The 11,361-nt window shown below is 44.9% G+C and overlaps 1 protein-coding gene across 3 annotated transcripts; it reads left to right on the top strand.

Moving 5' to 3' along the window:
* The first annotated feature begins 531 nt into the window (after positions 1-531).
* Positions 532-10,712, top strand: cct8 (chaperonin containing TCP1, subunit 8 (theta)). 3 transcript variants are annotated; one of them, XM_017691415.2, is made up of 16 exons: positions 532-718; positions 1,999-2,089; positions 2,173-2,252; positions 2,853-3,002; positions 4,037-4,217; positions 4,331-4,392; positions 4,518-4,655; positions 6,548-6,726; positions 6,863-6,929; positions 7,637-7,724; positions 7,844-7,959; positions 8,071-8,142; positions 8,564-8,728; positions 8,816-8,935; positions 9,080-9,211; positions 10,431-10,712. In XM_017691415.2, exons 1-15 carry the CDS (start codon positions 659-661, stop codon positions 9,185-9,187), a joined length of 1,677 nt encoding a protein of 558 aa, XP_017546904.1. In that variant the 5' UTR covers positions 532-658; the 3' UTR covers positions 9,188-9,211; positions 10,431-10,712. The 3 variants fall into 3 exon arrangements, with proteins under 3 accessions (XP_017546904.1, XP_017546905.1, XP_017546906.1); XM_017691416.2 differs by having other exon boundaries at positions 9,080-9,219; XM_017691417.2 differs by lacking the exon at positions 9,080-9,211 and having other exon boundaries at positions 534-718.
* The last annotated feature ends 649 nt before the right edge of the window (positions 10,713-11,361 follow it).

Below are 11,361 nucleotides of genomic sequence, written 5' to 3'. Positions count from 1 at the left end.
TAGCCGTTAATGAAGTGATGCTCTGTTTATACCCCTTGTGACTCCGCTTCAAAAGAAAAAATGGGAATGGGCCAAAAATTCCCAAACTCTCAGACCGAACCGGCAGCTGAGCGGCGAGTGGGCGGAGCTCATCGCTCTGACGTAGCAAAGAGCTGGTTGCTAAGGAACCAAGGAACGTTGAAACGTTAAAACGGCCGAGTTTATTCATTTCTAACTTAATTTATTTCGCTATTTTTCATTTTATTTTCGTGATGATCTAGCAAATCACAGCCGTGATGTTATCTCGCGATAACCTAACACAATCCCTCTTGCTTAAATAACGTTATTCTTTCATTAGACATTATACCATATAGCTTATGTTTTTTTAAAAATCTTGTTTCTAAATTATTTAATTAGATATTACTTTCCTAATATGTTTGTTTGCGCGTTTATATATAAGGAAATCAGGATCCCCGATAAAAAAGACCGCTGACTGTAACGGTTGCTCAAGTTCGACTCGCTCGTTGATCAGCTGCTCGCCCTGTGGATCGGGCTCTCCGTGTCTCGGCTGTCGAGCCTCGCCCTGTCTTTTCTCAGCCGCACGCCGTGGTTGAGCTGCAGCGGCTCACAGCGCCGGTCCGGACCGTAGCGACTCTCCCCGCAACCCCGAGCACTCAGCATGGCCCTCCACGTCCCTAAAGCCCCGGGCTTCGCCCAGATGCTGAAGGACGGCGCGAAGGTACGGCTTATTAGGTTTCTGCGTCGGCCCGCCGGCGCTACTGAGAGGCGCGGGTAGCCGCGTTAGCCTAGCATGCTAAGCTAACTAGCCTGGATCATGCGGGTGGATGTTTCTAGAACAGGGGCCCAAAGTCGGCGTCCTCACCCGGATACCGCAACACACCAGCTGCGTTATGTACCTGTACTGTTAATAAAAAGCCGTTTTCTTCCCGCCGAGTGGCCGCGGCGTCTTAAATGCGCGACTAAACGTGTTTTTGTAGCATTAGCTAGTTAGCAAGATGCTACTTAACCTAAGCATGTGCGTTCGCCGGCAGCCTGCTGTTCAGAACCAGAACCAGAACACTTCAGTGATCCCAGAGGGAAACTGCACCTGTTTCGGTTGCTACCGCTTGTTTAAAAGACCAAACACTAATAATTTAAGACGAAATTTGCTTTAAAGTCTTACAAATACAGTTAAGTGGCGGCGGCTGATGATAAATGAGACATACTGTATAAAACCTCTGAGTTATTGTGCCCTGAGGGAGGAGTTGGGGAGTTTGATGGCCACAGGTAAGAATGACTGGTCATTTCGGTAGAATGAGCTCCTGTGTATCATCACTGTGTCGTAGACTGGGTGGGAGCCGTTGCCCATAATGGCCTGCGGCTTAGACAGCATCCTCCTCATCCTCTCTGCCGTCAGTGGGTCCAGTTCCACACCCACAGCATCACCGGATCAGTCTGCTGGGGTCTGCTAGCCTCAGCCTGCTTCCCCGGCATGCAACAGCGTAGAGGATGACACTCGCCACCACAGACTCCTAGAAGATCGGTTAAGGCAGTTTGACAGTAATTGTGATCAGGAACGTGTTCAGTTTATCGAACACGTTATGTGACCCGTTTAGTAAGAGTAGAAAAAAAAAGGAGCAGCGCTTTAATATCAGAAGGTACGCAGTAATTCTCAGCTGGTCAGTTGTGTACGTTTTTCCCCTTTAATCTCAGTGACCAGCGATGAACCAGTCTGAGGTATTGCTTAGGCCCTGACAGATGCTTTGGAAAGTAGATACTGTGGGATGTCAAGGGATCTTCTTTACAAAGTAGACCTCTTTACACAGTAGGTGTTTGTAATGGTGTTTAGGGACAGCATTCAGGTCAGGAAAGCTCCTGCTGTGATGCCGACCAGCGCCTGAATCGGAGACGGGGCGTGGGGCATCAACAGCAGCGGCGCTGTTTTTTTCCATTCTTGGTTTTCAGCTGCCTGTCTTAAAAATTCAACAGGCACCAGTCTAATTTGTCCCGTCTGATCAGCATTATTCAGGTCTGGAGGAGGCCGTCTTCAGGAACATCCAGGCATGCAAGGAACTGGCTCAGACTACGAGAACAGCATACGGACCCAACGGTGAGGCGTCCACGTCACGAGGTTGCGTTTTCACTTGTTTCAGGTACTTTTTGCACCTGGGTTAATTCTTTTATGTTTGCCAGGCATGAACAAAATGGTCATCAACCACTTGGAGAAACTCTTCGTCACCAGTGATGCTGCCACCATTCTGAGAGAGCTTGAGGTGAGTTTAGATTCTTGTACCAGTGTTGGGACAAAAGCCACAGGCCTCCAGTGTAATAATATTAAAAAGGAAATCTCTTAATACTGGCTAATACTTACTCTAATAACTGTTTTAAGTAATATTTTGATGCGGAGTTGGTAGAAACGGGGGGGGCTGCTTCTTTATTCCAGCATTTGATGGCACACAGACCCAATTGCACAATAAAGTGTTCTGACCGTGCCTTATGTACCTTTATCTGGGGTGTCATGTCACCTTAGACTTCATGTTCCTTTAGTCTCCATTCAAACTTCATCACTTGGCCGCTCTTGACTGGCCTCAGCCAGTTCTTACCAGTTTGTCTGAGCCTACAAGGCCCTACTGAGTCAGATATCATATGGACTTTACTAAGAGTGCACCTGCAAGTAAGGTCATCGAAGCTCATCTGCTTTTGGAAAGCCTTTGCTGTGTTACGTCTTAGTGAGAAATGAATATTCCCCTTTAGTCAATGCTTAACTGTTTGATTAATTGATTGAATGTCTAATCTGTTTACTTATTAAGAGTGTATTTATTCCAAATCTTCAATTACACCATTTTTTTTTTCTCCTCCCTCTCTCGTTTTAGGTCCAGCACCCAGCTGCTAAGATGATTGTTATGGCATCCCACATGCAGGAGCAAGAGGTGGGAGATGGGACTAACTTTGTCCTGGTGTTTGCTGGTGCTCTGCTGGAGCTGGCAGAGGAGCTGCTCCGAATGGGTCTCTCGGTGTCAGAGGTGAGGAACTGTAAATTGCGGTATTCCTTATTGTCTGGACCACCAGGCTATTTTATAAACACTGCTTACTTTGTAGAAACGGGCAGAACTCGCTCAGTTAGTGTCTTCAGGGTGTTCGTGTGACGCCTGTTAAAGTAACTGACCTTAGACTTGGGTGCTACGTGCCCAGTGTAGGTCTTGTTTCTGAGTTTTCACGGATATGACGTGGAGATGAGCATAACTGGGGTTTCATTAGGAGTGGCCCAAAGAAGTAATATACTTACTTATTCGTTATATTAGTATGTCGTTAACCGTTTAATTCACATGCAAATTTTAGAAAACATTTTATTATATAACCAGGATAAAATGGCAATTACTTAATAAGGCTGAGCACTGCCAAAGTGCCACTGTGATCTTCCAAGTCACTCCTTTTCTTTCCAGGAATGAAGCAATATGATTTGAATGAATTTAGTGAAAGATATTGAGATGGCAAAAAAAAAAAAAAAATCAAACAAATAGAGGCGCATTTATTTGTTTGGCTCTAGTTTTGACTAATAAATAACATTCAGCTACAGAAGCTGTGCATTTTTGTAGATTCCAGTTTCTGTGTCATTAGCAGTGTGTTACCTCGTGCAGGCCTCTTCTGATTTAAAGCTGGTTCCCATTCAGGATTGTGTGTTTGTGGACATTCCTGGTAAATAATGCATTTGATCATGGGTATTGTGGTGATTGGGGGCAAGGAAGGGGCGTTTTATGGTCTTTCAAGGCTCCTGGGTTCGAAGATCTTTGGAAGTCCACCAAACTTGGCAGTTACACCTAATAAATTGGTTAAAAAGTGAGATGAATCAGTAGTTTACATTCGTTTTATCAGCTGCTACTTATATCTGTAGTGGATTTACCCCAAGTTTTATGAGCCTTGTGAGACCCCTGTGGCCTAACGCCGCCCCAGATCTTTGACGGTCACAGGCCCTTGGCCGCTGACCCCACTGGTCAGTAAATCATCCCTGAGACAAGGTGGAAGACATGATTTAATGCGTGTTTTTTTTTCTACCCAGGTCATTGAGGGCTATGAGATGGCCTGCAAAAAGGCTCTGGAAATTCTTCCTGACCTCGTTTGCACCTCTGCTAAAAACCTACATGACTTGACCGAGGCTACCGCTATGATTCGTACTGCTGTGATGAGCAAACAGTACGGAAACGAAGACTTCCTTGCCGATCTCATCGCGCACGCCTGTGGTAAGAACCGATTGTCTAATAACGTCCAGGATTGTGTCTAACATTACTGGCACCTTCTGACCAATGAAGTCTTCACCTGCTTAAGTTAAGGTTTTGATCTGTTCCTTTCACAGTTTCCATCTTCCCCGAGTCCGGCAATTTCAACGTCGATAACGTCCGAGTGTGTAAGATTTTGGTGAGTCGTAACTCGGTTACTGTCGGTCTGACTACTCGGTCTGTCGATACTTTTGACAGTATTTTATTTATGTGTTTGGCTATCAGCGTGTTTTGTATTCTCATGCTGCTTATTTCTACATGAAGGGTTCTGGTCTGAATGCCTCATCAGTGCTGCATGGAATGGTTTTCAAGAAGGAGACGGAAGGAGACATCACATCAGTTAAAGACGCCAAACTCGCTGTATTTTCTTGTCCGTTTGACTGCATGGTCACTGAGACCAAGGTAAGCATAATGTTAAAAAATTAGGGTGCGATTAAAAAGTGCTACGTCTTTATCTTTGAATGAAGATGGTTGTGTGTGGCAACCGTGATTAGTCATTACTGTTACCATGGCGATTAATGTTTTAATGAAATAACAAGTTTGTTTAAAATGTCATGTTTTTAAACGTAAAGTTCTGTGTCGTGAATGCGGATGTGCGATGATGATGATCAGGTAGGGCTGTAATGATTCGGTTTGGATCAGACTAAATTGCCAACTTGGTGATGGTGCTGGTGATACGGACTCAGATTATTCCTAATCTCGATTACTTGAACGTTTTACTTCGATCACGATTGCTTTGTTTTTCGCCCTCATAGTTCACTGACGAGGTTTGTACTGTAGATGACTGGGCTGGAGGTTAGGGAACCGGCCCTGCGACCGGAAGGTTGCCGGTTCGATTCCCAGTGCCGACAGTTCATGACTGAGGTGTCCTTGAGCAAGACACCTAACCCCCAACTGCTCCCCAGGCGCTGTGGATAGGGCTGCCCACACCACCGGGCAAGTGTGCTCACTGCCCCCTAGTGTGTGTGTATTCACTAGTGTGTATGTGGTGTTTGACTTCACGGATGGGTTAAATGCGGAGATGGAATTTCCCTGTTTGTGGGATTAAAAAAGTATCACTAAACTTAAATATGCTCTGCACATCTTAATGTCAATTATCTCGACAACCAGGTCGCAATTCATGCGACTTGTCAAACCAACATGACGTTCATCATAATTTTACGCTGCTGAGACCCATTAAACGTTTGGGGTGATATTTATGTACTAAAAGTAGAAGAGACTCATCCAAAAACCCTCCAGAGAGAAGTTTAGAACTAAATGAACGCGAAAGCGAGACTGCAGCATTAAAGTCTGAAAGCAGAGATTTAAGGAACCCAGAAAACACGAACTAGAGAAGTGACGGCGACGTTTATACGGCGAACTAGAACACGTTCTGGGTGATGAGCCCAGCTGTCAGTCAAGCTTCTTGATGGCTCCTGTGATGTTGGTGAAGATGAAGCTGAACCCTCTGGCACTCGTTCATAGCCATGATTGTTCACCTCTGGATGAGCCATGTGAAGCAGTGATCTCTTGTGCGTGCAGGAGTTTAGGAGCTGATCTGTTCAGACTGATGTCGCATACAGATCACATTTAGAAGACGTTGTGAACAGGCAGATATTCAGTTGGGTGAGATCAGATGTGGATGTGGCGACACGCAGGGTACGAAGTTCTAAGGGGGCAGTACATGAACACAGAGTGGAGAACGGATTAACAGAATAAAAAAAAATTGAAATAACCAACATCTTAGATTACATCGGTTAGAGGTTCTGAATGTCGGTTTCGATTGCTTTTCCATTAATTGCCCAGTCTATAACATAGTACATCGTGCGTTAACTTCACATAAATTGACTTAACGAGATCTCAGCAGCTGGTTGGGGTGGGGCAGATGGAACGTATCGCTGTTGGTACCTCAGACACTTGTATTGCGGTTTCGGTCTGAGTTTCAGAATCATTACACCCTTAATATCAGCAGATAATTACTTAAAAACACCAGTGACTGTCAGACAAACTGGTTTGGCCCAAATTTCAGGCTGATATTTGATGAAGTGCTTTATGTTCTGGAAGATCAAAGCACTTGGGCAGCGTCAAACCTGTTTGTATCTCCAACAGATATTTACATGGAAAATACTGCGTATCTTCAGCGATTCCTGTATCAGCTCTAGTTGTAAAAGGATAATGATTCTGCGTAGTATTCGGTTTGTTCGGTAACCTGCCAGGGTGTCTGGTAGGTGATGCAGATGTACCTGCCAAACGGTGGGGATGTGGCTGTTAATTGCTTCTGTGTAGAAATAACTACATGGCTGTATCCTCCTCAGGGCACAGTGTTGATAAAGAATGCTGAGGAGCTGATGAGCTTCAGCAAAGGGGAGGAAGACCTGATGGAGGCGCAGGTGAAGGCCATTGCTGACGCCGGAGCTAACGTGGTGGTGACCGGGGGCAAGGTGGCAGATATGGCTTTACATTACGCCAACAAGTACCAGCTTATGGTGGTCCGGTGAGAAGACGCAGTGGACTATTAATAGTGTTTACACATTGTACATCCTCCAAACACGAAGTGTTAACCCTGTGCCCCCCGTTTATGGGGGAGAATGTTCATAAGCTTAGTGTGCTGTTTTTTGTGTTTTGTTAAGGCTCAACTCCAAATGGGATCTTAGACGGTTATGCAAAACGGTTGGTGCTGTAGCGTTGCCTAGAATGGTGAGTATTGCTCTTAATTCTACCCTCACGCTTGTATCACCAGGGTCTTATTTCCCAGAGCACGTTCAACTTCAGCAGGGTTCCTGACTAAGGCTGGCTTTGTGCAGCGAAACTTTCATGAAACTGGTTGCATGTTCTGATTTGGTAGTTTACATGTTTGCAGCATTTGTAGCATTATTTATTTATTTAAAGTGACTTATTTCATTCTGTATCTCCATCAGTAACTTGTGTATCGAACTAAGGTTCTCTGTGTATTTGAGGTTTTTATTTATTGTATGTTAATGAATGTTTGAAAAAGAAAGTTATAGACTATTTCATATCTCTCATCTTGTCCTTTGCAAGTTCATCACATTTAACAACAGCCTAAAATAACAGTAGTGTCAAAAGCTGCCATTAAAACAGATCTTCCTATTGGCTGGATACATTCGCTTTGAGAAACTCACATTTTGGTACCATAGCTGAGGAAACCTAACAAAACCGAATCATACCCTGTTATATTTCCCTCTCCGTTGATCTGGTGTATGTAGACCGGTTAAAAAGTGATCCAACGTTGTGAGACAGCAAATCCAGAGTTAGGTCATCGTAACATTAACAGACTACGCAAGAAATCGTGCTTCGTCACACAGGCCCAGGTTAAACTGTGAATAAATAGTAACGCAAGTTCTCCGTTTCTTGGCATCTACATCTGCCTTGTTTACTTTCCCCAGACTGTTCCTACTCCAGAGGAGATGGGGCATTGTGACAGTGTGTGCCTGTCCGAGGTCGGAGACACACAGGTTGTAGTATTCAAACACGGTAAGAATCATCAAGTCACTGTATCATAATGTTTTTCTTTTCCCTTTTACACGAACCCCACGACAAGACACTGTTGGGAGGACGGGTTTCCAGACAAATAACACGTTTTCTAATTACAGAGAAAGAAGATGGAGCCATCTCTACGCTGGTGATCCGTGGCTCCACAGATAACCTGATGGACGATATCGAAAGAGCCATTGATGATGGGGTGAACACTTTTAAGGTCCTTGTCAGGGTAAGTCTGTAGCTCTGGACAATTCCACATAATCCCACACTGTCCAGCTGAGTCTGTAATCGGGCATCAGCTTTTCTTTTGACGTTCAGTTTTGTCTTTGTGCAATCTTAGGACAAGCGACTGTGTCCTGGTGCCGGAGCTACAGAAATTGAGCTGGCTAAACAGATCATGTCCTATGGAGAGGTAAGACAATAACATCACCGCAGTAAAGGATTAACTAATGACGTAACGTTGGCTGAAAGTCTGCATACAGAATCTAATTCCCCAGTCGTGCGTGTGGCAGAGTGGACAGTGAGTGGACACAGTGTTTAAAAACTCCAGCAGCACTGCTGTGTCTGATCCACTCAGAAAAGCGCAACACACACTAACACACCACCACCACATCAGTGTTACTGCAGTGCTGAGAATGATCCACCACCCAAATAGCACCTGCTCTGTGAGGGTCCATGGGGGTCCTGACCACTGAAGAACAAATGATTTGCAACTGCTTATTTTTGCTGTATCCAGTCGAGACCCCGCTGTATCATGACGTTGCTCTCCTAGAAGTTTGACTACTTACAATAAGCACTTTTTCCTGCCTGATGCCCTTACTGTGTTTCGCCAGTCTTGCCCAGGTTTGGAGCAGTATGCCATCAAGAAGTTTGCTGAGGCTTTTGAGGCTGTGCCGCGTGCGTTGGCGGAGAACTCTGGGGTGAAGGGCAACGAGCTGATCTCCAAGTTGTATGCAGTTCACCATGAGGGCAACAAAAACATGGGCTTTGATATTGAGGTGGGTGTCGGCGTTCATAAAGATGGACGTTTATCTTTATTTAATCACCTTTGCTGTTATTTAAACTCTTTATTCCTCTTATTATAGGGTGAAGGGCCTGCCATGAAGGACATGCTTGAGGCAGGCGTTCTGGACCCTTATCTGGTCAAATACTGGGGCATCAAGCTGGCCACCAATGCTGCCATCACTGTCCTCCGGGTTGATCAGGTCAGCTAATACTTCACACTGAGCTGAATGCTCACCAGCAATGTTGACACAGCCGTCCATTTGAAACCTTTTTCTTTCTGAGAGGCGGCAAAGGTGTGATTTCAGCAGCTTGTTTGATTGTAATGCGATGTACATGTGTATCAGATCATTATGGCGAAACCAGCAGGGGGCCCCAAAGCTCCCAAGCAGCAAGGCCACTGGGACAAAGACGGATGGGACGAAGAGCCGGATAAATTTGACGCGCATCATTAATAAGAAACTCCAAAAGTGGGACAGGTGCCCCAGTACGCTGTGTGTGCCTAACCACTGGAGTGTGGGAGTAATGTTTGGGAATGCATGCGCACTCACCTTTTGAATCACTTGTGTTTGTGGATGACGGTAGACAGTCGTACATGTTATCTCAGAAGTGACCTCATCACACATTCCTATATGAGAATTAAGATTAAGAATTAATCAGATTTTAACTGGAATTCCTCTGGATTAAAAATAATAATAATTAATATGAAGTGTTTTGATAAAATGTGCCATTCAGGAGGTACTTGCTGACTCTTGCACTTAAAATGCCAGTGAAAGGAACCAGCTGTCAAGGTGACGGACAAATATCCGTTTCAAATGACCATTGAATCTGTCCCTTCAAACTTTATAGTCTCTTTTTTAAAAAGTCCTTTTTTATTATTTTAATTTTTCTATCATTTGAGCACACATTTTGTAAAAATGTCATATGAAGTGGACCAGTAGAAATGCTCCAAAGTTCTTCGTCTGGTTCCCATCACCTCCACCTCCACCACCACGGTGACCAGTTCTGACTCAGTAAGTTGCTCTAGAATGGCTCCTTTCACATCAGATCACTTTAAATGACTGTTCACATCTTAAAGATTTAATTACAGTACGTTTTACGTTTGAAAACTGACGGAGAGCAAAAATGTTTGCGTTTAGGAGTGAGTCTTGCACGTCTAACGATGTTCGACATGGCTTTGGGCTTCAATGGGAGTCGGTCATGCATTCTTACATACTGTTAAATGGATATAGACCCTGGACTTGATGATATAGGTTATGGAGATGAGGGCGAATGAAAGCACTGTGGAAATAACGACTCAAGATCAGGTTACTATTGTTATTTGACTGGCGTACATCTTGGGCTTGCTGGTTGCTGTTTAATCCCTCATGGAAACTCGTTCAACTGTTCTGCTGGAACAGCAGGTGTACGTAGGTGCGCCCCTCCAACCTCTGTATAGTTCGACACTTTGTTGGCATCTTACTAACGTTTCTGCCACGAGGCACCAAAGCATATTTTCAGTCAAAGTATTTTGAAATGGAAAACTCTGCACTGGCACGGTGAGACTGCATGTTGCATGCACTGAAGCACTCTTTCCTTCCACTAGGGTATTCCAGTCTTGGCAGTAGCACCTGTTTGGACTAACTGTACTAAAGGTGAGGTACACGCTTGTCTGGCATGTTCTGACGGGTCTCGCATGCGTCTCTCCTGTCCCCACAGATCATCATGGCCAAGCCGGCTGGAGGACCCAGAGCGCCACAGGAGAAGAAGGACTGGGACGAGGACGAATGAGCTAGCCTTGCCTAAACACTTGCGTTCCCTGCGTCCCCTCATCAGCGTTCCGACTGTTGTTTATTTAATATCAGCACCTCGTTTTGTATTTTTATTCTCTTCCCCCCCTTTAGCACAAGCTTCGGATTCGTTGGTGTGAACAGAAATGAATGGCTCTGTAGATTTTGTGGTCTCAATAAAAGGCACTTGAGCCGTCACGTATCTGTCAAAGATGGTCCGTTCTGTTTCTTTTACAGTAGATATTTTCCTTGAACTCCAGTTGCGTTTGCCTGAGGCGAGGAATACTGCCCCTGTTTTGGACAAGTTTGCTGAGTGGGCTTGCAAGCTGTGAGTCCACAGCAAACATATATACACCGATCAGCCACAACATTAAACCCACCTCCTTGTTTCTACGCTCATCGTCCAGTTTATCAGCTCCACTTACTGTAAAGCTGCACTCTGTAGTTCTACAGTTACAGACTGTAGTCCATCTGTTTCTCTGATACTCTGTTACCCTGTTCTTCAGTGGTCAGGACCCCCATGGACCCTCACAGAGCAGGTACTTTTTGGGTGGTGGATCATTCTCAGCACTGTAGTAACCTGACCTGGTGTTAGTGTGTGTTGCGCTGGTCTGAGTGGATCAGACGCAGCAGTGCTGCTGGAGTTTTTAAACATTGTGTCCACTCACTGTCCACTCTATTATAGCCAGACTGACTGAACACAGCGATTAAGAACTTCGGCCTACGGTTACAGAGTTCAGAGACCAATAAACAGGCTCCAATGTCATATTTCCCTGTTATGGTGGTGTTAGGACACGTTTCTGAAACCTTAAGTCGAACATTAATCACTAGGGGCGCTTCGATTCAGTCGGGCTTGTGAA

The sequence above is a fragment of the Pygocentrus nattereri genome, chromosome 18 (genome assembly GCF_015220715.1).
Source record: "Pygocentrus nattereri isolate fPygNat1 chromosome 18, fPygNat1.pri, whole genome shotgun sequence".
Lineage (NCBI taxonomy): Eukaryota > Metazoa > Chordata > Actinopteri > Characiformes > Serrasalmidae > Pygocentrus > Pygocentrus nattereri.
This window is presented reverse-complemented; position numbering and strand designations above follow the sequence as displayed.